Consider the following 27,727-nt stretch of genomic DNA (forward strand, 5'->3'; position numbering starts at 1 on the left):
AAAATAGATGTTGGCCGATTCTCAGACTTACCCGATATGCACAGAAAATTTCATGAGAATCGGTCCACCCGTTTCGGAGGAGTATGCAGACTAACATTGTGACACGAGAATTTTATATATAAGAGTTGTCGTCGCCGAAGCATGGTGTGCTATGAGATTCTAAATTGAAACTGCTAATGTAAATTCTCATAAAATTGAACTGGGCTTGGATCTTTTATATTTTTATTGCTTGCTTGAGAAATAGTTTACGTTTCTTGGATGTAACTTTCAATGATAAAAGAGTGTTTCATATTAAGAGAGTAGATAATGAAATATTGAGTTTATTCGTTACATACAGAAATACTAACCTTTCTCTTTATATTAGTGTAGAATATTTATTTATTTTGTTTACTCATTAGTTTATGATAAGCTCGATAAGCGCATAATCTAACATGAGTAATTTACTAAGAATTATTAACAAACATGAACACCTGATTATTTTGGTTGTAAAATAATAGATCTATGTACTTTTATTTCATCAAAACATAATACAGCTCATTACCATAGATTGTGGCCACCTAATTATCTTTTATAGCTTAAAAATATAGTGGAATGGGAAAGTAAACAAAAACGCAAATTCTACTCAAAATATATATTTATTCAGTAAACCTGTATATCTAAATTCCTTCAATACATAACGCTGATTCAACATGAATAGAGCAACACATCTTTGGACAACATTTAACATTCTATACATCGGGCAAGACAACGGTTGCGGTAAAGGCACAAAGGTATTGCTTTAGCTACGACTCTGCGAATATTTTTGAACCATCGATTAAATAAAAAAGAGTGTGTGTGACGAGCATACGTGTCAGAAGTGAAATTTCTTTGGCAAGATTCAAAGATACCAAAATCGTCGGCATATACCATGGATGACGTTATTGCCAAATTTTGAAATTTTACTCACAACGCGCCTAAAGAAGTTTCACTTCAATAAAATTACTTTTTATATATGAACAATATTAATTACCTGACGTTTTGATCCATTATCTCTCTTTACTTTCAAATTATTTGGCATTGATGAAAAGTTACAAAATAATGAATTAAAACATTTATAAGATAATTTTTAATTTAAAAAATAACCATATTGTTTTAAACTAATAAAAGCCGAGATTTAACTATTAAAGGTGAAATTCATACTAACTTAGAAAAAATATAGATGGACCATAAAAATATACGCAGAGCTTACATCTAGAATTATTAAATAATATTTTATAAGTACTTATACAACATTCCTCCCCTCGGTGGTCCCTTATCCAAACTGTCAGTCAATATAAAACTAAATACTTACTAAATTTGTGACCGTATTTCTAATTTTGTATATGTACAGTACAAAATGGAGATTCTTATTACCTTAGTAATGATTTTTGAGCACTAAGTATATACTATTTTCTTAGTACTACAGATTTAGTGACTTTTTAGATACCTCATACACTTTTATTTGAATTTTTGCTCAAATACATATTCACATCGATACATATTCTGTTTCTCTATATTAATGATTGCATTACATATTTGACTATAGCATAAATAAATTAATAGTATCAAGTCTCTAAATCTGTGACTAACACCATTTATATAGCAGCCAGATCAATACAGATTTCATAATTTTATTATAAAGGTTCTTATAAACTATACAATAACAATAAAATTAGCGATGATGGAATAAAATTGGCTCTTATGATAAATTGAGACAAATAAAAAATTACATAGATTTCAGTATGTAACACATTTTTGTTGTATTTAATTTTAATAATTCCATGAATACAATAATTACGAAGTCAATATAAAATTTAAATGCAAGTTTCACAAATATATGGTCCCTTATCAAACTATACATTTTGCATTATAAAATAATTATAATAATAATTGAAAAATATAATTAAGTTAGAAATAAAATGCATTACTTATTGTAACATAATATTGCTTAACGAAACTTAATTATAATATTTAAAGCTATCTCATTGAATACTAAATTAATTACTTACTAAATGTAGAAATAAACATTTTACAATATGCTTCAATATTCAATTTAAAAATATAATGGCTAGGTTTTTAGCAATAATTGAGAATTCGGTCATTGGAGGTTCAAGTACTTTTTAACTTATAATATATTTAAAGTACAGATATTAAATTTATTCGCGACATTTAATTAAATTCATGATTTCTTTAATGCTGCAAGCAAAATGAAAATGAGCCAATGGATAATATCTTTGTATGGATATTTTCATTTGAAAGGGACTTATTGGAAAAAGTGGACATGCAGTCAGTCAGAGTGATCATAATTAGTCATGTCAGCTTGTAAGTGGCGGTTCAGTAAGTTAATCGAAATTAACAAAGAAAACAAATTCAGCTTGTCATTCAGTAAAAACTCAGTCTGTCTAAAGTTCTAAACGACTTAGATAGCGTGTTGTGTCGTCAGTGTACGCGCATTGTAATGTCAGTGTCAGCGTGTTATAACGTCAGTGTCAGCGTGTTGTAGTCAGTGTCAGCGTGTTGTAACGTCAGTGTCAGCATCACTGCTTTTATAGTCGAATTTTTAAGTCACACGAGGCGGGTAGAGAGCACGGTGGTGCTGCAGCACTTGATAGTTAGCGTGTTATATGCGATGACTACTGTGTCAGTCAATCAGTCAGTGTGTCAGTCAGTCAGTCAGTCAGGGCGTGTGGGCAGCACGGTGAGCGTGACGGTGGTGCCGGAGCGTTTGATCAGCGCGACCACATCGGGGTGCGGCAAGCGAAGCACGGGCAGACGGTTGATCGCCACAATGGTGTCGCCCACGTGTAAGAGGCCGCAGCGGGCCGCTGGCGAGTTGGGGATTAATTGACCTGCAACGGGATAGTCAATATCTTAATCTTAATACTATTATAAAGGCGAAAGTTTGTATGGATGTATGGATGTTTGTTACTCTTTCACGTAAAAACTACTGAACCGATTACAATGAAATTTAGCTCACATATAGAGGGTAACTTGGATTAACACATAGGATAGGTTTTATCCCGGAAATCCCACGGGAACGGGAACTATGCGGGTTTTCCTTTGAAAACGCGGGCGAAGCCGCGGGCGGAAATCTAGTGTAATATAATCCATACCAATATTATAAATGCGAAAGTAACTCTGTCTGTCTGTTACTCAATCACGCCTAAACTACTGAACCAATTTTCATGAAATTTGATATGGAGATATTTTGATACCCGAGAAAGGACATAGGATAGGTTTTATCCCGGAAATCCCACGGGAACGCATTGCTGTTATTAACAATTTTTTGTAAAAAAATTAATATGAACTTACCAATAGTACTAGTGGCCTTGTTAGTAGAAGAAATGACGACGAAACCGAACCCCTCCCCCTCGTTCCTCGTCACCGTGACGTCATAGGGTACATTCCAACCGCTGTTCGCTTCGTATTGGACGCCGTACCTGATTGATAATATTATTTAATGAAAATATTGTATAAGTGGTTAACAATTTGTGGACAAAACGTTTTTTATTATATGGAAAAAATGTTTCAATCGAATTTATACACTGACATGTACGCATGCTCTCAAGCTTGTGTATATCTTAGTGGGGTAGCGACTACTTGATGAATGAAATAGAGGATGAAAAGTAGGTTTATGATATATAATTGGCGGAAAATAAAATATCACATTAAAATTTTATTTACTTGTTATTACAGAAACAATAAACAACTAGACTCATAATGATGCTGCAAATTGGTCCCAAAAAAGACTCTGCCTATGAGACTATTAGGCAGAGTTTAAGAACGCGCCTGGACAATAATAGACTTTGAACATTACCGCATATACATAAGTATTTAATTTGAATATTTTATACACCGCTACTTGGATGTTTTTACAACCTTTTTGGAGATTATGAGTCTAGTTGTTTATAGCATGTTAATGTTTATTTTTTAAGAATTTGTTATGTTTATTTGCTAGAAAACGTTACTTACATAGGCATGTGTGCAGTGGGCGGATACATGGGTGCAGGGTGTAGGATATTGTATGAAGCCGGCGGGTGCGGTACTGTTGGCTCCGCGCTGAAGTCAATATAAGTTTAATTTGTAATATTTTAAATGTTGTATTTATTGATAAGGTAAAAATAATGGCAAATGTAGTCTTTTGAGAACTCACTGGCTTTTGTGTCTGTAAAACCCTCTTAAAGTTTTATTCTAGGTTTGTTCTCTAGATATGTATATTACAATTTAATAAAATAGATTTTGCTTATTCTTCATATCTTTACATAATAAGCAAAGCTCGGGAACGGCTGAACCGATTTCGTTAATTTTTTTTAATAATATTCCTTGAAGTACGTAACGTAAACATGTACCACGGGCGAAGCCAGGGCGGACCGCTAGTTATGAATATATTAATATGAAACTTACGTTAGCAGTGGCTGGTGTTGATGCGTTGGTACTACAGCTGGCAAGCCGAGCGGTTGAATATCTGCTCTGTTATGTCTCACCCCCAGTGTTACCTGTTAATTACAAGGAAAAACCTGTTTTATTGTAAGAATTGTAATATACATTTTTTAGCCTGATTTTATAACGCTTATAAGTTATAAGCTTCACCTTATGTAACCAACTCCTGTAGTGATTTTACCTACTTTAAATGGACAGATTTAATTCAAACTTTGTACACTTATTGGTTGACAATCAATGTTGACAATATTATAATATCATAAATTGAAGCGTGTTTCTCTAATTTTCTTCTAACAATATATTGATTTGTGGACCTAAAAATATTGTCTACGCATCTGCATTTTGTTGGTACATTCTGCCAATAATTTATTTTAAAACTAATTTATGAAACTTACATGTCCCCTAGACGCAGCCTGACAAACATACGCGACAGCTCGAGCGTGAGTAGCTCCACTTAAAGGTATACCGTCTACTGATGTTAGTAGATCGCCCGGTCGGAGTAGACCGTCTGCTGGACCGCCTGTAAATTTAAATGGTTAGATTAAAGATTTACATAATCATAAAAATGAATGAGCTTTATTTACCAACTTGCCGAGTTAGGTGTTAAAGGGATAAAAAAACATACAGGCGTCATTCAACGTCATATTTTCTTGTTACAAGTTAATGGTCATAGTGCAATCTCCAGTGTATTAGATATAAACTTCTTGATGTATTTCAAGAAATGCCTTTTTAAAGTTCTTCTGAAACTTGGTTAACCAAACTTTCATAACAAGATTGGTGTTAATATAAAAAATGTATATCGACACAAGAATATAGAACATAATATGTATCAGATTAGAGGCATAGTTGGTAAAAGCTCTTGTTATTATGAATGTTTACAAAAATAACAATTTCTTAACATTAGCAGTAGATTTTATAATATAAGTTATTGTTATTTGCCATATCATTTTATAATACTTATTTTCATAGACACTTTTATACAAAGAATACATATTATTTTCTTTTAATATTCTTAAATATTTAGTAAACGCATATTTACCCGGCACAACATAGCCCACAGCGACTCGGCTACCATCTTCAGTACCGCCCACAATGCGGAACCCAAAACCTGCGGAACCACGAGCGAGTCGAACCAGCACATCTGCTTCTGGGTCTGTTGAACCACCTGCTTCCACCTGGAAATATTGCAGCTTATATAAAAACAATTGACAAATAATTTTGACGTGACATGTTATAATTCGATAGAGCCAGCTGCACGCACGAAAAAACATGACTCATGCGGCGTTACCTCGCTCTGAGGCGTTCCATGTAAGGCTCGAAGTGCAAGCGAGAGCGCGAAACGAGCGACAAAGAAGCACAATCGGACGTTGTCACGTTCAACTATCGTCAGTAAACCGACTTTACAGACAACCAATTTTTTTTCGATTTATGTTTTCTGCATCAATTTTTTGTTTGCAATTTATTATTAAGTATATATTTTTTAAATTATATAAACCAAATTCCAATTATTTGTCATGCAACGTTTTTATTGTTTGAGACCAATTTTTCCCTTTAATTTGTTCATTTAATTAGGTAAGAATGTATTATTATCATATGTTCTTTTTCATTGAAGTGTTACTTATCCACATATGACCAAACAAATCTTAAATCTATACCATCATAAACTAAATAAAAAAGACGTGTGGCACTCGGGGACTGCCGCGGTAAAGCTATTGCATGCTATGCCTTCAAGCCACACCTCCGCGCCCGTCCCCGTGGGGAGCGTGAGGTTTTTCGTTACTATATTTCTGGATTCGGTCGCCGCGCTCAAGGCCCGCGATAGAAGCTATGCAATAGCTTAATAAATAAAAATCACAAATACCTGCGGGTAGTTAGCGACAAACACTTGTTGCGGCATATCCCCATCGTATGCAGATCTATGTGACACCGGCGAGTGGATGTGACGGGATGGTGACGCGTCACCGAGCCTGGAGGTAAGTTATAAGTTATTTAGAGGATAAATGATACTGAATTATGCATAGGAAGGAAAAAAAACTTTTTGAGTATGTGAATTTATTGAAATTGATAATATTTTGGTTTTATGGCATTCAAATGCTTTATAAATATAAATTTATAAAGAATAGAAAGAATTTTTGGGGACACATCCCTTAGACACATAAAACTGAAAGAATAGAATAAATTCGATTGCTCTAGCGGGTCACGAGTGGCTGAGTTGGTCAGGCATCCGCCCCGGAATGGCGCGAAAGGATGCGGGTTCGAGTCCCGCCTCGGGATCGAATTTTTTCTATTCTTTATAAATTTATATGCGAATTTTGTTAATTAGTCGTTAGATAATGAAAAATTTGCATTTACTGTGAAGGCTATTGCTTTGTGTAGCACAATGCAAGTCATAAGACTAACATATGGGGCATTTCACGCGAAGCGGACACAGATTTCAGGGTCAGGTTTCAGATTTCGGTTATATTTTAGTATGTTACACCTGTATATATCCTCGGTATGTATACGAAATATTTTTGCATTTAGAAGCTTAGTTTTCAAAATACAGGTCTTTGAAGATGTCAGTAAGCGCGAGGTATGGGGGACTTTAAATATAATTATCAGTTCAAGAAAAGTAATTTTTAAATAAATTTATGGCGGAATAATATACCCTACTAAATACACTTTTTATCCTCATATTTCGAATTTCGAATTTATATTTAAAATCCTTAGAAAAATAAAAAAATATTTTTCTTTGTCATTTTCTACAAACTTTGCGTATTTTTTATTTTTTTTAAGATCATTAAATAAATGGCTTATATTATGCTTAAACTTCATGCAAAGTTCTAGAGTGGTCATCGCAGAAGTTTAGAAGCTACATGTATTATAATGGCGAAGCGCGTCAATATCCCCATACTAGCGCCTAGCGCGACGCACTTCAATATTCATACAAACGGGGACAAAAAATAAATTCGAAAAAGGAGAATGGGCAAATTGGGCCTGAAACTTGGGCTAGGACCAATACACACGAAATATTGTTTTTGTGATAGATCATTGCACATACCTTATGAAAAAAATAAAATAAAGAAATAAATCAACCGGGTTCTTGTACAGTCAAGGCAAAAAGTTTTATTTATTTGGCTATTATTTTGCGCACAATAACGGTGTTTTTAATTCGAGTGAAGTAAATATGAATCAAAATGTCACTCGAGTGACTGAGTTTAACCACAAAAAACGTCTAACTACGTTGAATTATAATAAACACGGTATAGGTACCTGTTACAAAACATAATATTAGTGTATTTCGTTTATTAGAAGGCTTAAGATTAGTACGTATTTGTAAGTGAAAGTGAATTGGAGTAACATAAAGATATTGTCCTTGTCTTATAACAGTTATTTATTGCAAAAAATATTATACACAAAGAAATAAAACTTGATGTGACTGTACAAAAACCCGGTTGATTATTTTTTTTTAATATATATTTTTCCCGTTATGTATGTGTTATGATCTATTATAAAAACAATATCTCATGTGTATTGGTCCAACTCAAGGGTTCAGGCCCAACTTCCATAGTAAAATGCCCATTCTCCTTTGAATTAAATGAAGTGTCAACCGATAGGTCTTTAAAAATTAATTGAAGGTTTATGAATAAGTTTTATGCTAAAATAAATAATTGACGAGATATCCGTATTCAAAGTCGTAAAAATGTCATATTACTTTACTGAATAATTTTTTTTTAAGAAAACAAAAGTAATATTTTCTTGCTGGTTATTTACCACTTTAAAACCTTATTAAAACCTGAAACGGTGATATTAACTAACTGTAGTGAAATAAATACTTCAGTACGGTGCGCTAACCAACTAGGCCCTAGTATGGGGATATTGCCGCGCTTCGCCATTATAATATATGTAGCTTCTAAACTTCTGCGATGACCACTCTAGAACTTTTCATGAATTACTTTTCTTGAACTGATAATTACATTCGAAGTCACCCATACCTCGCGCTTACTGACATCTTCAAAGACCTGTATTTTGAAAACTAAGCTTCTAAATGCAAATATATTTCGTATACATACCGAAGATATATACAGGTGTAACATACTAAAATATAACCGAAATCTGAAACCTCACCCTGAAATTTGTGTCCGCTTCGCGTGAAATGCCCCATATATTAGTACAAATTCTGAAGGAAGATATAAAAAGGGGATAATATTACCTTTACTTAGCTATGTATTTAAATTACGATTGTGCCGATACACCATGGTGTTTAAACAGCAAAGTTTTAAAAATAAAATAAAGTATATCTGTACAAACCTTGCGTAAATAACAATAGTTATCGGTCGACGTGTTTTAAGCCTTAATTAAGCGTGAAACAAAATATAAAACTAAATAAAAAACACTGTCATGCAATAAATTCCCGGTTTTTCAAACTACTGTTATTATTTTAATCATACTAATATATACAAGTAACATAAATATTTAAGATTATTTAATTTCTATTAATTTTAAAACAACTTTAAAAAATACATTTTAAAAACTAAGCTATATACAAAAAATCATAGTTAAACAGTAGTACAAACTTATATTTACATTAAATACTTATAAAAAACTATTTTTATACAAGATTTTTCTTCAATTCAAACTATTATTATCTATTAATATAACAAACCTCATAGGAGACCCTTTAAGCCGTCCATTGGAAGAATTATTAGATGGGGATTGACTCTGCATTCGTGTAGATGGGGAATTGTTCAACAGTCTGTCTGTTGCACTGTTGTTTGATGGGGAGTTACTGCGGAGACGACCTGGGGAAATAATTTATTATTTTATAAGGGCTGATTTATCAATCCTTGGTTAAAACTTATTCGTCGAATAATGTATAAAACTACCACTTTAAAAACGTATTCTAATTGTCCGTATTTGACAGTTTACGTGACATTTTAATATTATCGTGTAATACTTTATTGGACGGATAAGTTTTATCCAAGCATTGAAAAATCGGCCCTAAAGTATTTATTTGTGATTTAGTAACTTTTTTTTAAGGAAATCTATGAATGCAGTTTTATTTGTTTCCAATAACGCTGTCATGTTTTGTTTTAGTAAAATTTTCTATGTATACAGTACTAGCATTCCGCCCGCGACTTCGTCCGCTTTGTCTAAATCCTAATAAATAATATATTAAAACCTTCCTTATCAATCACTCTATATTTTAAGAAAACTGCATCAAAACCCGTAGTTTTAAAGATATACATACAGACAGACACGAGATGCGACTTTGCTTTATACTATGTAGTGATTATAATTACTTATTCTTTGGATGGCATAACAAAATTCCACTATGTATAAATGTTTTGTTTCTATTTATTAACAATCAAATCTTTCTATAATATTTCCTAAGAAAATTATTTAACCCGTGACGCGTCCGGCGCACAGCCGGCACCGATCCCGATAGTGTCAAGGGAGTTCACGAAATCTAGCTTTTTTATGACTACCGAGTTTGAAAATTTTATTTACCCTATTGTTCTATAATTATATGCCATGTATGATATATTTTTGGAAAGAGGAAGAAACTAGTTATAGCATAAAAATGTAATCATGACGATATATTTTTTCTATAAAATTATAAAAAATTGATTTTCTTTTGTTTTAATTTTAATTGCTTACATACTAACACTTACATGATAATGCTGAGTCATCAAATGATCATATTCACGTTTTCATATCACTACACGATTGCCAAATACATTCACTTATATTTTCACACATTTAACACAACGTATTTCACTATGAATAATAACAAATCTCCATTATTCACAAACAAGAAAAAAAGCGCCATTTTGCGTCTTCCGCACTGAAAAGTTGAGACACTTTTTCACTGAGTATTCTTCAAATATCCCTAAAACCAATATCATAAACGTATTCTACGTAAAATTTCCAGTAATATACGTCTCAATTATCACTCATCTAATTATTCCTCTCGGCATAATTCACAATCCAAATATTCGTTGAACAAGACAAATGTCACAAACTATGGCCGATGACGCAACTCAATCAATGATTCACTTTTTTTTTTATTTTGTGGTTTTAGTCTTTATTGCCAGCGTCGGAGTCGTACCGATTCGAATTAAAAATGTATAAGGCATAGACAAATATTTTTTATACTGGAAACATTCACTTGTAAGCAGCTACAGGTGACCTTCAAAGTCATTGGCTGCGTTATGAACAGTCGTTGTTTCGCAGGACGCTACAGTACAGTTTTAGTTATGAGCAACCGCCTGTACATAGGACGCGTCACGGGTTAAAATGAATCTTACCAGTAGAATTAGAAGGTGAGTGTGGTCTTATTCGACTCGTGGAAGGAGATTGTCGCGAAAGACCACTTATGGCTGCTGTGGTCGGAGAATGCAGTAGACCGTCTTCTGGGAAACCTGAAATTATTTTGGTTGATTATTTTTTATTTATTTTAATAATTTCTAGTAACTGATACATATTATTATAGTTTGCATATAGTAGATGATCTTTTGTATGTAATGGCAGCTAATACAGTTTTAAATTTGATATGGATTGAATAAAAAAATATGGAATTGCAATCGATTGAATATTAATGGAATGATTAAATTTAAATATAGCTCCATATGTAATGCCATATATGCTTGGTTGACAAGTACAGATTACTTATTTTCCTATATGTATAAATAAGGAAATTATCGATTGCATTTTCAGTATTCCTTTCTTTCCTTGATTATATTTAGAATTAATTTTCAATGAAAAAGTACCTTATGATGTAGTCAAATCTATATTTAATAATTTTTTATCAAAACTTGATGTTTTGGCGACTAAACAGATAAGACTTGCTTGTTGATTTATACACTAGTTGTGATTTGCAGATTCGTTTACGAACAAGAGCATGTATTTTTATAGCTTATGTGATATGGTACATAAGTTACATCAACATCATAGAAAAACGTAATCGAAATTCGTTCAGTGATTTTCACGTGACAGTAACATACACACATCCATACATTCTTACGAACTTTCTCATTTATATTACTAAGATACTAAAATGATTTGGAGATAGTATTTTGTTATACAAAAAAGTAAAAATACTATCGACTTACCTCCATTATCACTGCTATCAGCAACACTAGCATTTCCCCTCCAATACGCAGCATTCATATCAACATGTATAGTCGGCGTGGGCAGTTCTCCCCAATTATTATTCCACCTTTCCCCATTTCCCTCCCAATTTCCATTACTAGTGCCTTCACCGTCCCACTTTTGACTTGTCCCGTCCCACTTTTGACTTGTCCCGTCCCACTTTTGGCTTGTCCCGTCCCACTTTTGACTAGTCCCGTCCCACTTTTGACTTGTACCATCCCATTTCTGGCTAGAGCCGTCCCACTTTTGACTGGAACCATCCCATTTCTGGCTTGCCCCGTCCCATTTCTGGCCGTTTTCGTCCCATTTCTGCGCGTTTTCCGCCCAATTTCGGATATTATTCGAGTTATCTATCCATGTTTCGCGTTCATTCCAGTTGTCTGTCTGTTCGCTCCACGGTGTGACTACAGGCAAAGTTAGTCTGGCACCTGGGGTGCTGCTTCTACGTCGTCTGTCCATAATGCTCTCGCGGGTTTCACGGGATTTGTGTTCTGGCACTGCGTAGGTTGCTTCCACTGTAATTATTGTATATTTATTACTAGAGGTCCGCCCCGGCTTCGCCCGTGGTACATATTTCGCAATAAGAGGTAGCCTATGTCCTTTCTCGGGTATCAAAATATCTCCATACCAAATTTCAAGCAAATTGGTTCAGTAGTTTAGGCGTGATTGAGTAACAGACAGACAGACAGAGTTACTTTCGCATTTATAATGTTAGTATGGATTTCATACTTGTGTATCTTCGTTTGTAGTATGTAGAACAGTCTTATTTCAATTTATTTAAAACTTAGAAATCTAGTCATAGCAAATTAATTATATCTTTTTGCGGACGGCTCATTCATGATTTCATTACATAATTGATATTATAGAAAAACATCACCAAAGTTGTTTTAATATTGAAATACGGGTTTAAACTCCAACGGCTTGCATTCAAGACTTTTTCACTTATAGTTTCCTACATTATTGGTCATTCCCATTACCCACACTTATAGTTTCATACATTATAGATAATTTTATCTGTCAAATAAGCTAAAAAGAACGTATCCTCCAACTATAAATATGCAGCAATATATAACATAACATTAATAAATAAAAAGCGTACCAGAGTCCATTTCATTCTGTCTGCCCCTCGCATTATCTGTTGAGTTCAATGCTGGTGACCTCAACTGTTCAGCCGTGGGAGTCTTGCTTCTACCCAATTGAGTATTTGCTGCGTTATCTAAAATACAAAGTTATTTTATTAGTATAAAAAAAAAACTCGTCATTTGACGTAATACATATTAACATCAAGAAAGAATGTACGAACGGTATTGTAAAAACCTTTCATTGTAATTAACTCTTTATTTCGTGGCAATAACGTTAATATTCTATTGTATCATTAATTAGAAAACTCTGCCTTATAGACACGTGGGCAGAGTTTAGCTTCAGACAATTTTTGAACGTGATTTTGAGTTTATTGTTTATAGTATATTAATGTGTTTTTATAAGATTTCTATATATATAAAACTCAAAGGTGACTGATATAGTGATCTATCAACGCACAACCCAAACCACTGGACGTATCGGGTTGAAATTTGGCATACAGGTAGATGTCATAACGTAGGTGTCCCTTAAGAAAGGATTTTAAGTATAGGTTTTATCCCGGAAATCCCACGGGAACGGGAACATTGCGGGTTTTTCTTTGAAAGCGCGGGCGAAGCCGCGGGCGGAAAGCTAGTTTATACATAAAAATGTTAATATTTGTATACTAACTATTGGTAGGTTGAACCCTCGTAGCTGAGCGGCTGCGGGGAGCTCTAGTTATTGTATTTTTTCTCCAAACACGTAACGTTGTTTCGGACATAGCTGGACACTCTTTTAGTACCTGAAAATTAAATTTCAATTATGATTATTAACATTTGAATGTTTGCTGAATAAAATATTTTTATTGCAGAGTTTTAACTATTTATGAATTTTATAGGACGTTAAACTAAGAAGTTAAAGGATTGAAATTTTTGGTTTTATGGCATTCAAATGCTTTATAAATATAAATTTATAAAGAATAGAAAAAATTCGAAAGTCCCGCCTCGTGATCGAATTTTTTCTATTCTTTATAAATTTATAAGTTAAAGGATCTATATTATGCGTAATTTTACTTTTTATTCCCAAAAAAAGGCAAAACTTAACAGTAAATATTTCTTATTAGAAACTCTGAAAACAGTATCTAGAGAATACAGAGATTTTTATTTCTGACAGTGTTTTTGTTACATTTTCATTTTCTATAATTTTTTAGGCTATTATTAATATATCAAATACAATATTGAATAAAACTAACCTGCACAACCCTTTGATGAGGGGTGTGTCTCACGTCTGTCTCACCAATTTGCAATAGCAAGTCTCCTTCACGCAATCCTGCGCAACGGCCTAAGTCTAATACCTGGAAATAATTATTGTGTTAATAATAACTTAGTTTGAAGAAATGGTAGGTGATAGTAGAAATTTTTAATTTAAAATTGATACAATACTTATTATAGTTTCTTGTTTTCTGGTTTAGTATTGTTCTTCAAATAAAATGATTTTAGTGACTATAATGGAATAAAGAAATCATTTTCATTCCAATTTAGTGCAAGCGAAATGAATTTCCATACTTTGAATACCAATTTCTACAACTCTTAGATAATTTAAAGAACTAAATAGCAAAATAAGGCTTATTAGCCATTAGACGTATTCACAAAACATACTAACACCAATAAATTTTAAAAGTCTGCTGGTCAACAACAATTTGCACGTTTTTTGTTGCTGATTGTGTATGCTGCTGTTATAAATGATCAAACTTAATTATTACTAGGTTTCCGCCCGCGGCTTCGCCCGCGCAGTCAAAGAAAAACCCGCATAGTTCCCGTTCCCGTGGGATTTCCGGGATTGCGTCATTTTCCCGGTATAAAAAGTAGATGTCCTTTCTCAGGTATCAAAATATCCCCATACCAAATTTCATGCAAATTGATTCAGTAGTTAAGGCGTGATTGAGTAACAGACAGACAGACAGAGTTACTTTCGCATTCATAATATTAGTATGGATTAATAATAATTTACCTTTTTAACCTTCTGGCCATGTACACTATCGGCTATAGTAAAACCAAAACCAGCGGCCCCACGCCGTAAAGTGAGAACTAATTCACGACCCGGCTCGTTTGTTGCTGCACTGCGATGTTGGTGATCTGTGGGATATATTATAATTATTATGGGTTTTAACTACTAGCGACCCGCCCCGGCTTCGCACGGGTGCAATGCTGATACTAAATACACTACAGAAAAAATGTGAACGTTGTATATAAAAACATAGCGGCCCGCTCCGGCTTCGCACGGGTATAAAATACACTCACCGGCACGGAATCTTGGCCACTTACAAATTTGCCGATAAAAAAAGTTTGAAGTATTTTTCACGATTTTTTTGTATGCAGATATGTTAACATATTATTTGTTTAATTTTATGGTACGAAGTCATTAAGTTTGAGAATAATCTTTTACCACTTTTTAAGAGTTACTCGAAATTTGTGATTTGTGCGGTTAAGCCGAAGTTACGAATTGTTCGTTTTAAACTTTTTTCGATATCGTTTATGACGTTTTAAGATATTGTTATTGTTGTACTGTAGTCAATGATCATAACAATCAATAAAAAATGCCGTTAACATCTGAACAACCTGCTCAGGCCATCACAATGTTAGACCAATGACTGCCGCAACGTAAAGTACCTAATGTATAGTACGTACCACGTTCAGCGATGCACTATGCATGGAGAAGATACCAGGAGACTGGCAGCTACACGTGCAGACCAGAAAATGAAGGCGTGAGGTGCACATCAGCTCGAGAAAACCCGTTTATTGTTCAAGAGATACTCAGAAATGGCTTTCTGACAGTTTTTGAGATACGCCACCGGCTCTAAAACACCAGGACAATAAATGTGAGTGAGCAATCAGTGAGAAGACTAATGAAGGAAGTTAATTTGAATGTTTGCAGACCAGCACGCCGTCCAGAACTCCTCAGACATCACAGAGAAGCACGTCTTCGTTTTGCACAAGAACATGAAAACTGGACCCACAGCCAGTGCGCTCGTGAGGTGTTCACAGATGACTGCTAAGGCACTTTACGAGCTTCTGATAGACAAGAGTCAGTATAGAGGAGACGAGAAGAGAGGTTTTCACCCATCGCCACACTCAAACTGCGATTTTTCATGGAGGGTCAATAATGGTATGGGGAGGTATAAGTTCCAATGTTCCAAAATTCCAAACACTACGTCCCGCAATTTTTAAATCTGCAATATCTTCGAAAATATTCACTTAAATCATACTGTGTAAAGGGCCATATAGATCTATATTAAATGAACAATGTATTCAAGGTATTTAATTGGTTAAGGATTAATGCTGTATTGGTTAAAATCGCATCGAAAATTAGCCATTATTTCTCGTAAAAAGTAAATGACAAAAAAAAGTTATTGTGGGTTATCCATAAGAGATAGACATATACCATCGCCGACTTTTCTGTAGAACTTTTCAATGTGTATAATACTTAGTTCATTATTTTGATAAAACTCGTAGGGTTCAGCCTGCGTTTGCAATGTAAGCGGAAAAAATGTAATTTTTTACGACATCACATTAGAAACCTCAAAAATAACAGTACTTCTCCACTATTTAATGGATGTTATTATACATATAAACCTTCCTCTTGAATCACTCTATCTATTTACAAAAAAACCGCATCAAAATCCGTTGCGTAGTTTCAAAGATTTAAGCGTACAAAAGGACATAGGGACATAGGGAAATAGGGACAGGGAAAGCGACTTTGTTTTATACTATGTAGTGATAAAAAAAGAGCGTGTGTGCCAAACAAGATTTAAAAATACTAAAATCGCCTTACTCTATGACGTGACGGTATTGCCATGACGCGACCTTAAAATTTTACTCTCAACGGGAAAGAAGAGTCACTTCAGAAAAGTCTCTAAAGAAATTTCACTTCAAAAATCTAAAAACTATATTTTTGGCTTCGATATCGATTGTAGAAAAAAATATTCAATGTACAATTTTGACTTTTCTACGATTTGATTTTATGTATAGACTAGCAATGCCCTGCGGTTTCACCCGCATAGATAGCGATATCGTGACCGTGAAAAGTCTACTATAGGTCGGACTGTTAGGCCTAATTAATTAATGTTAGGCCTATAACTAAAACAGGCATTAATAAATTTAGGAATAATATTAATAAAAACCTGCCCGTACTAAATGATCAATCCTATCCTAATAGTCCTTGTGAAATGTTTAAAAATCTTTTTAATTTAGTACATAAAGAATTTGAAAAAATATTTAAAGTTAAATCTTTAAATATTACCAAGGATTTACCATTTAGTAAATGGGCGACAGCTAGTATACATAGGTGCAGGAACATTCTTTATGAATTATATGGTATGAAGCAATATAATAAAGACCCATCTTTTCTTAGTTATGTTAGAAATTACTCAAAAATTTTTAAAAAAGTTTGTTTCACTGCAAAGCGTTTGTATATCAAAGAAAAAATACGCGACTCTGATAATAAAGTTAAAACAGTTTGGTCAATTATTAATGGTGAAATGGGTAAAAGCAAATCAAGTAATACCATAAAACTTGTAAATAATGACAGGGTTATTGACAAAAGTGCTGATGTTGCGCTTGCTTTTGAAGAATTCTTCAGTAGTGTCCCTGCTACTATTACTAATAGTTTAAATTCGTCTTCAGCACTTGCAGAGACCTTTTTGAGGGACCATGTTGCGGAGTGCAGTACATTATTTGAATTACGACACGTAACTGCTAATGATATTGTTACTGCCTTTAAGACGCTTAATCTTAAAAATACTTGTGATCTTTGGGGAATGTCCGTAAATTTAGTTAATAATATAATAGAAAATATTGCGAAAAATTTAGCTTCCATATTTAATAAGTGTTGTGACTATGGTACATTTCCTAATTTACTAAAGCTTAGTAAAGTTATACCTTTATTTAAGAAGGGCGATCAAGAAGACTGTAACAATTATAGACCTATCTCTATTTTACCAACATTAAGTAAGGTATTCGAGAAGTTAATATTAAACCAATTGAGTAGTCATTTTGCATCTAATAATTTACTGCACACCAAACAGTTTGGTTTCACAAAGGGGCGCTCAACCACAGATGCTGGAGTTGCACTTCTAACACGTATATATAAGGCATGGGAAAACTCAAAAAATGCTCTAGGGATATTTTGTGACCTCTCCAAGGCATTTGACTGCGTTGAACATTGTACTTTGTTACGTAAACTTAATCACTATGGAATTAAAGGAAAAGCCCAGAACCTCATAGCGTCATACCTGCATGATAGGATACAGACTGTAGTTGTTAATGGAGAGCGTTCTAGCGGTGCGTCAATTAACATTGGTGTTCCACAGGGGTCAATTTTAGGTCCCTTCTTGTTCTTGGTATATATCAATGATCTTCCCTATTATTTGCAGGATAGGTGTGAAATAGTTCTGTTTGCAGATGATACCTCATTAATTTTTAATGTGGATAGGCATGACCCAAATGTTGACGAAGTGAACAGTGCTCTTTTACACATATCTGAATGGTTTACTGCCAATAATTTATTATTAAATGCCAAAAAAACCACTTGTGTTGAATTTTTACTTCCTAATGTAAAAAAGTTGAACAGAGATATTACCTTGAACGGGGAGGTATTGCATCCTACTGAGTCTACTGTATTTCTAGGGTTAACATTGGACGAGAAACTACAGTGGGGAGCCCATGTCAACACCGCTGCAGGTAAGCTCAGTTCTGCTGCATATGCAGTCCGAAAAATAAGGCATCTCACCGATGAAGATACGGCTAGATTGGTTTATTTCAGCTACTTTCATAGCATTATGTCCTATGGAATTCTACTGTGGGGCAGGGCTGCAGATATAGAAACTATATTTATCTTACAGAAAAGAGCCATTCGCTCTATATATAATTTACGTGCTCGGGACTCACTAAGAGATCATTTTAAGAATACTGGTATCCTTACTGTACCATCACAGTATATATTTAATAATATTTTGCATGTACACAAAAGCTCTGACTTACACACAAGAGTAGGAGATAGACACGATTATGGCACAAGGAACAAGAATAGAATTGAAATGCCATTTTTCCGATTAGCTAAAGTTAAAAATTCATTTATGGGTCAAGGTATACGCTTATACAATAGAATTCCTCACAATATTAAAGAGTTTAGTAGTTCTAAATTTAAAACTTACATAAAAAATGTACTAGTTCAGAGAGCGTACTACAGTATTCAGGAATATATGGACGATAGAGACCCATGGAGGGTTGTCGCGTAAACACCACAGGACAGTTCTTTGGCATATTATGTAGTTAGGTAGATATAAGTTACATATTATGTAAATTTATTGACATTATTTAAAAGAGCAACTATGGAGTTTCTTGCCGATTCTTCTCCATAGATACTGCTTTCCGAATCGGTGGTAAATGTTAAAAATACTATGTAATGACGATTCGAAAGTGCTACTAAATAGTAGTCTAATTGAATAAATGAATGTTTGAGTTTGAGTTTGAGTTTTGAGTTTGACTATAGGTTTAATTTTTAATCACATGAAAATCACCTTCACCCCGTCCCGCACTACGCCTGCTCATTGAATTATTATGGTATACCTACTATTTTCTGTAGATTGACTTTTAAAAATTCGTTATATCTTTTGAATGGAATATCCAATTTTTTAAATTTAAAAAGTATTTTGCTGGTATTGAAACAATCTATAATAAAACATCATTTAATGGGATAAGGATTAATATATGAGTATGGATAACATGGTTTGATTACTGTCGGCACTTCTATTTTCTTTGAAAACGTAAAAAAGTTGTTGTAGTAACATTACTACTGAAGATGGACATATGGTATCGCGGACTTTCTTGTAGATATTGATCCATTCTATATATAATACCGTAGAACATTTTTTTTTGTTCTATCTTCAATAGATTCCGCAGCGCACGCGATGACAGAAGTTTTATTGCGGAATTTTTTACACCTTGGGTTACATAATTGCATTTTTGGTAAGGATCTCTAATTTTTGTGAAAATGCAATATAGCCTATGTTGCTCAGTGAAGATGCAGCTTTCTAACGGTGAAAGAATTTTTGAAATCGGTCCAGTAGTTTATGCGTGAAAACAATACATACATACATACATACATACATACTTACATAATTACAAACTTTTCCTCTTTATAATATTAGTATAGATTATTTTTTAAGGGCCATTTACCAGAAGCCAGTGTTAGCAGGTGGTCAGCAGACGGACAACGCGGGGGCAACGAAGTAGTATCCGCGGGGAGTTCGTCCAAATCGAAGGACCGTGATAACAGCCGCCGTTGGGCACCTTCCCTGCTGTCTGGTACGTCACGACCTTCGGGGGATTCTAGGTGGAACCTGATACAAACAAACAAATTTAAATATTAATTCTCAAGTCTATGATTTGAGAATATAACTCAATAATGTACTATATAGAACTAGAGGCACAATCATTAATACAAAAAAAGACGCACAAGCGTAATCACACTCAAAAATTGTCCAAAGCAAAACTCTGCTCATGCACGTATTAGGCAGAGTTTTCGAATGAGCGAAATTAATTTCTACATTATACAGTACTAGCTGTGCCGCGCGGCTCCACTCCCGTTAGTTTTATCGTAATGATATATACTATATAGCCTTATATTGCTCGATAAATGGGTTATCTAACACCGAAAGAATTTTTCAAATCGGACCAGTCGTTCCCGAGATTAGCGCGTTAAAACAAACAAACTCTTCACGGAAGTTTTACCAATAATCAATATTAGCCATAAATATGTACTAGATAAACTCTTGTTTATTACCTTGTCCGTAAAGCTCTTGTAAGTTGTTGCATAGCCACTGCATCGCTGCTCGCATCAACCGCTAATGTACTGAGCACCCTTGTGTTGGGGTCCTCCGAGTCAAATGTTAATGGATAACCTGTAACAATTAAATTAATTAAATTACTAGTTAACTTTCTAAGAACTGTCCATAAAATATGTATTTCAATTCGTTGGGGACCCACTATAGTAGATTAATTGTAAAACATGAATGGAAAAAGAAATTTATTTCATTTCATTTCAATTATGATTTATGTTTATTAAGTTGGCGGAGACAGAATACATTATTTCGTTAATTTTCAAATACCTACTCAGTGACGCTCTTTTTCAGTAAATTTTTGGGATTTCAAAACTTCTGTGAGTACAATTAGAATTTCATAGGAAATAATCTTATTTTGTGACTTTTATTGTTTCAATTGGCAATTAATATTATTATTTAAAAACTCCATAAAATACATAACAAAAAAAATATGTTATGACTCTTCAAAAGTGCTTCTAGAAGAAGTCTAATTGAATAAATAAACTATGGAGTTTCTTGCCGATTCTTCTCCATAGATACTGCTTTCCGAATCGGTGGTAAATGTTAAAAATACTTATGTAATGACGATTCGAAAGTGCTACTAAATAGTAGTCTAATTGAATAAATGAATGTTTGAGTTTGAGTTTGAGTTTGAAATTAAGCCTCAAACAAACCTCTAACAAAATGAAGTGTGACGTCACTCCCGGCAGCGATCCCTTGGAATATTTGAGCTACTTGCGCATGCGTCAAGCCACGAACGCCGCGGTTACCAACACCCACTATGACATCGCCGGGTCGGAGAGCACCTGGTTAATAATAAGAATTTAAATAATGTTTATGGTATGAAGTAATTAAAAATATATGTATAATGGCACTAGGATATATAAGTAATAAGACTATTATATTTATAATAAGACCTTAGTTCTATGTACTTATTTTGTTACAGGAAAAAACTGGTAGCTGTAGATCAAGTAGCTTAAGAAATGAAAACAATATTTTCTTATGCTTGCCTTATCATATTAGGAATTGATGATCTTTAATTTTCAAATGTAAGATTAAATAAATATTTCAAACATCATTTTGTGAATCTCTATACATAATAAAAATAACAGTATATAAAGATGAATCATAAATACTTAAATAAGAAATTTACATGTATTACAACTTACCATCAATCCAAGCAGGACTATGAGGTACGATACTGCGAATTTGAAGATATCCTTCTGTTTCTGGAGAACCTTCCGCACCGATTAATGTGAAGCCAAGACCCTGTTTAAAGATTTACATAATTTGTAATAATTGTATTTAATTAAACAATGTACAATATATAACAAAGAAAATATATTTATGTTTATTAATATCATAGTACTTATGTAAATTATAATCTATTTAGCAGGAAAATTTCGATTTCAATTACGAGAAACATGAATTTCTAGAAACTTTATGAATATTCAACTTTACAAATAATAGAAATTATATCATATATTGTTTCATTTCTCTTCCAATATTAATTAATTTAATAAAGTATAAGTACCATTACAAATTGGTGTCATAGACAATGTAAACATAAATTAAACAATAGACAATAACTCTTTTATATTCTATTATTTTATTTGAATATAAATATATTTTGTGTGTACTGCTGAATAAATAGAGCCTTTTGTCATGTGATAATTGTTTAAAATTTAATTATGTTTGTTGCGGTCACTGATCCCCAATTATAAATGGAATTATAGGAAGAGAAATTGTGTAAATAATGTTCTTTATGGCTTTGGAAATTATGTTTATTTGTTAATTATTTAAAATACTATTGTGTCGTATTATTATAAAGTATGTATGCACAACACTAATATAAAATAACTTTATGCATCTTTAAGTTGTAGTGGAACTAGCTTTCCGCCCGCGTTTTGAAAGAAAAACCCGCATAGTTCCCGTTCCCGTGGGATTTCCGGGATGAAACCTATCCTATGTGTTAATCCAAGTTAATCCTTCTATATGTGTGCTAAATTTCATTGTAATCGGTTCAGTAGTATTTGCGTGAAAGAGAAAACACACACACACATCCTCACAAACACACACACACATCCTCACAAACTTTCGCATTTATAATATTAGTAGGACATAAGCATGAATAAATTCTTAACTGTAGAATTCTGTTGTGATTCAAGATCTTGATCATGTTTTGAAATTAAATTTTCTTGTTATGAAATCTAACCTTTTAAGAAAAATTAACCCCTTATTCCATTATAACAAGATTTAAAAGCATGTATTCTTAGTTTTAAACATAAGGTACAAAGGTCACATATTTAATTTGCTAATAAATAAAATACCTGAGTTCCTTTAGTGAGTGTGAGTGAAAACCTCTCCCCTCGTAGTTCACCAGTTGGTGGAGTCCCATTGGATGTATTGTTGTTATTTTCTGCGGCCATTTTCTCAGCTAAAAATAAGTTATGATGATTAGATTTGAATCTAAAAGCATGATGTGGTTTTACTACATTTCTATCATAATATATTTTAACTAATATATGTTTAAGTTTACTTAATCATACAAGACTGACTTTATATTTTCAATAGTTTGTATCTGAATTCTGAATAGAGTATTCAAAAAGCTAAAAGAAAGAGCTGTCATTTATTTATATTTGACTAGCTGCTCCGCGCAGTTTCTCCCCCGTGTCTCCACTCCTGTTGGTCGTAGCGTGATGATATATAGCCTATAGCCTTCCTCAATAAATGAGCTATCTAACAACGAAAGAATTTTTCAAATCGGACCAGTAGTTCCCGAGATTAGCGCGTTCAAACAAACAAACAAACTCTTCAGCTTTATAATGTATTAGTACACTCACCGGCACGGAATCTTGGCCACTACAAATTTTTGCGTAAAATAACACTATTTCTTTTCTACTACAAAATTCAATAAAAATTTAAGCAAAACTAGTTACTTTAATGCTTTTACTAACTTTTAGTAATAATTGAAAGTTTATAAGAAGTACTACCGCGTAGATATGAATTAAACAAGAATTAACGCTTTTCCTGTGAAATTTAAATGATTTCTTAAAAAATCCACAAAAAATAGAAAGAACGTTTCCATAAAACAAAATTGAACCTTTTAATATAGGGTGTTTCCTTCTCTTGCCTTAAACACTGTTTGCATCCAGTCTGGCATACTCTAGAAGACATTTTTGATGTCCATTTGTGCTATAGTGTACCAAACGGCCCCAGCTGTATTTCTAAGCTCATCTAACAATGGTGCTGGGTTTGAATCGAACTTTATGTTTCTTTTAAGCATGTCCCAGATGTGTTCTATTGGATTAAGATCCGGGCTATGAGCTGGCCACTCCAATTTTTCAACAATAACCTCTTGAAGGTACTCTTATACGCATCGTACGACACGCGGTCGTGCGTTATAGTGTATTAGTAGCAAATTTTCTTCACTGATAAACCTGTAATAGGGCTGAACATGTTCCTGGAGAATTTCCTCGATGTACCTGATCAAATTTAAGCCATTATCTACGATAACTAACTCCGTGCGAGCATCGGAACTTATACCTCCCCATACCATTATTGACCCTCCATGAAAAATCGCAGTTTGAGTGTGGTGATGGGTGAAAACCTCTCTTCTCGTCTCCTCTATACTGACTCTTGGCTATCAGAAGCTCGTAAAGTGCCTTAGCAGTCATCTGTGAACACCTCACGAGCGCACTGGCTGTGGGTCCAGTTTTCATGTTCTCGTGCAAAACGAAGACGTGCTTCTCTGTGATGTCTGAGGAGTTCTGGACGGCGTGCTGGTCTGCAAACCTTCAAATTAACTTCCTTCATTAGTCTTGTCACCGATTGCTCACTCACATTTATTATCCTGGTGTTTTAGAGCCGGTGGCGTATCTCAAAAACTGTCAGAAAGCCATTTCTGAGTATCTCTTGAACAATAAACGGGTCTTCTCGAGCTGATGTGCACCTCACGCCTTCATTTCCTGGTCTGCACATGTCGCTGCCAGTCTCCTGGTATCTTCTCCATGCATAGTGCATCGCTGAACGTGGTACGTACTGTACATTAGGTACTTTACGTTGCGGCAGTCATTGGTCTAACATTGTGTTGGCCTGAGCAGGTTGTTCAGATGTTAACGGCATTTTTTATTGTTTGTTATGATCATTGACTACAGTACAACAATATCTTAAAACGGCATAAACGATATCGAAAAAAGTTTAAAACGATCAATTCGTAACTTCGGCTTAACCGCACAAATCACAAATTTAAAGTAACTCTTAAAAAGTGGTAAAAGATTATTCTCAAACTTAATGATTTCTTACCATAAAATTAAACAAATAATATGTTAACATATCTGCATACAAAAAAATCGTGAAAAACACTTCAAACTTTTTTTATCGGCAAATTTGTAAGTGGCCAAGATTCCGTGCCGGTGAGTGTATATAGATAAAATACTTCATTGGAAATAAAAGATAGAAATTTCATATTACCATGTATAAGTAAATGGTAATTATGCAATTTATTTTAATAGTTGTGTTGAATTAGCTTAGACTTTAGCGATTCAAAAACATAATTATCAAGGCAAAAATTATCATATATGCATGCTTTTTTGTACGTTTTTTGTAACTTAAAGCAAGGTTAATACAATCCTACAAAACAAAATTATGTATATTTTTATATCCTACCTCTAAGCCGTCTAGCTTGCAACACAGGGTTCTCATACTGTGTGCGTCTATTGATATGGTCCACATAATATGAGCCATATCTCTCGTCAGTGACTCTTTCCCAACCGTAAGGAAGCTCATCCTCACTGCATTCACCGAGGGAATGCTTTCGTACTCTAGCCAGGCGAGGGTCCAGCCAGTGGGATGTACCAGTGTTGTAGCTGTAAATATTGGTTTATATTATGGTGGTGTTAGGAATGGAAATACGCAAATAGAGAGTACCTAGTTAAAAAAAAATTGGTTTGTCTGTAAAGTCGGTTTACTGACGATAGTTGAACGTGACAAAGTCCGATTGTGCTTCTTTGTCGCTCGTTCCGCGCTCTCGCTTGCACTTCAAGCCTTACATGGAACGCCTCAGAGCGAGGTAACGCCGCATGAGTCATGTTTTTTCGTGCATGCAGCCGGCTCTATATCGAATTATAAGACGTTGTCACGTCAAAATTATTAATAACAATTTTAGTGTCACTTTCAGTGATATGGTTACACAAATGGATTAAAATAACAGTAAATGCTGGTGTTTGGTCAAAGTACTTTAATTATTTTTTATGAAAATTATAATACTAGTTATCATTTAAGTTTAACTACATGTTTTTCTATTTCTAAGTTTAAACATTTAAATTTTAAATATATACAAGGTCAAAAAAGTTAAAAGATATAAATATCAAGCAAACAAAGAAGTTTCTTATTCCATTTACTGTTCATGTTTAGAACAAGAATCATTAATCATTACTAAACAATCATAGCTAACATTAAAATACACTAAACTATAATTACCTCTTCTTTGATATCTTTTTATTATAACAAAAAAGCACTCGGAACACCATTTTTATATAAAAAACTGACGAGTGCTCACTTCTTGTAACACATATGCTAAATCGGAATTAGCACACCATCTGTTTTTCAGCACACAATATTTACACAGTGTTTACTCTGACTGATCTGATTCAATACAGATTTTCTACTCATTGAATTGGAAATATTGGCTAACTATTCCTACATTATGTGAATTATCCTATACTAGAATATGCATATATGGCAATTATCAGTTGAGTTATAGACCAGTGAAATCACTTCCTAGATTAAGTACTTCTGGTTTGTTTTTATTGATAAATAGATTTTCTATTCACATATTTGTTGTATTAGTAAACAAATTATTGTTGTTAGTGCACATTAACAGCAATATAGTTTGTTTTTTTAATATTGCAAACCAGTTGAATATGTTAGATTAAAAAGCTATAGATGTATGTTATTATGTTATTGAAATTATAAACTTACTCTATGAAATACCTCTCTCCTGAAGGTGTAAATGCTTTCTCCCACATTGGAGGTAATGGCCCCAGGTAGTCATCTTCATCTTCTCTCTTATGAACTTGATCACCAACTCTGACTCCAACAACTGAACCACCTACAGTGCCTGCTGTGCCTGAACTGTGAGTTGATATCCCAGCTGAAGAAAGTCTATCAGAATCCACTGAACTCTGAGCCATTGCTTATAATATAATCTGATCCACTTTCATCATCAAAACCGTTTACAAACACTGAGCCTGTTCCCAATTTCAAATATAGAACATTATCTTGTTTTTGTAAATAGCCAGCATTCTTCACTGTTTACTCATCGAATTTTTGGTTCCACAAAAACAAAACAATAGCGGCATGCGGGCATACCACTGACCAGATATGAGTCATTTTAGAAGATGACTCCACGATTGTCATGCACTTATTATTATTAATACAGTTCCACGTAGCTACGCTAACTGGATTTTCTTAATTCACCGTTCAGCCGTGTCATAATTACAATACACTAAGTACGTTGCATGTTGCGTTTAACAACGACAGATATCTGCACTGCAGGTGCATCATAACGAATTCTTTAAAAACATCACGTAATTAAACGCACGTACGTTGATCGTACGCGATAATCAGATAACACTAAATGAGAAACGGATGCCTTTTAACATGCTAATTAGATAACAAGTTCACTTTCTCACAGAAAACAGGTAAATTCTTAACTTTTTGAAAGTAGGTGCAACAAGTTGAAGGGAGCGAATAGGACAGTCGACACTCGAGTCTCGACAGGTAGCTGAATGAAATATCGTTATTCTTGCCCGTAAAGAAATTAAAATATTAATAGGTAAAATACTCTGAAGTGGGCAAAATTGTTAAAATCAAGATGTGTTTCGTGATTGTGGAGAATATACAAAAATAAATGTCGTATTTTTTAAGCATTTGTATTAATTATAATATCGAATATGGGAAAAGTAAACTTATCAATAAATTCTTTAGAAATTACATATAATAAAGATTTACAAATCTGCCATCTATGTTTTTAAAAGTGATACCATGTTTCAACTGTCAATTAACATAAACAATTTGCATTGTAGTTCGATATAGCTACAATAGATGTCATTTTTATAAACAATGATCTAATCACAATTAATATGCTCAGAATTTTTATTTTGGCATTATTTCGGATATAAAATGTGCAGTTAT

General features: G+C 33.7%; 1 protein-coding gene across 1 annotated transcript; it reads right to left on the bottom strand.

The window, feature by feature from the left end:
• Nucleotides 1-616: 616 nt before the first annotated feature.
• Magi (membrane associated guanylate kinase, WW and PDZ domain containing protein magi) lies at nt 617-27,303 on the bottom strand. Its single transcript, XM_090115730.1, has 21 exons — nt 26,513-27,303; nt 25,199-25,398; nt 22,861-22,967; nt 21,700-21,799; nt 21,205-21,336; nt 20,494-20,611; nt 19,887-20,050; nt 14,662-14,786; nt 13,904-14,005; nt 13,342-13,453; nt 12,692-12,808; nt 11,553-12,107; nt 10,749-10,862; nt 9,104-9,239; nt 6,320-6,425; nt 5,498-5,633; nt 4,854-4,978; nt 4,423-4,514; nt 3,991-4,077; nt 3,331-3,458; nt 617-2,867 (listed from the first exon to the last, which is right to left on the bottom strand). The coding sequence occupies exons 1-21, from the start codon at nt 26,722-26,724 to the stop codon at nt 2,692-2,694; spliced, it is 3,144 nt and encodes a 1,047-aa protein (XP_089971856.1). The 5' UTR covers nt 26,725-27,303; the 3' UTR covers nt 617-2,691.
• Nucleotides 27,304-27,727: the final 424 nt, after the last annotated feature.

This window comes from Colias eurytheme, chromosome 24, assembly GCF_061535395.1.
Source record: "Colias eurytheme isolate Ceu_HAF_F1 chromosome 24, ilColEury1 Martin Lab GWU primary, whole genome shotgun sequence".
Taxonomy (NCBI): Eukaryota; Metazoa; Arthropoda; class Insecta; order Lepidoptera; family Pieridae; genus Colias; species Colias eurytheme.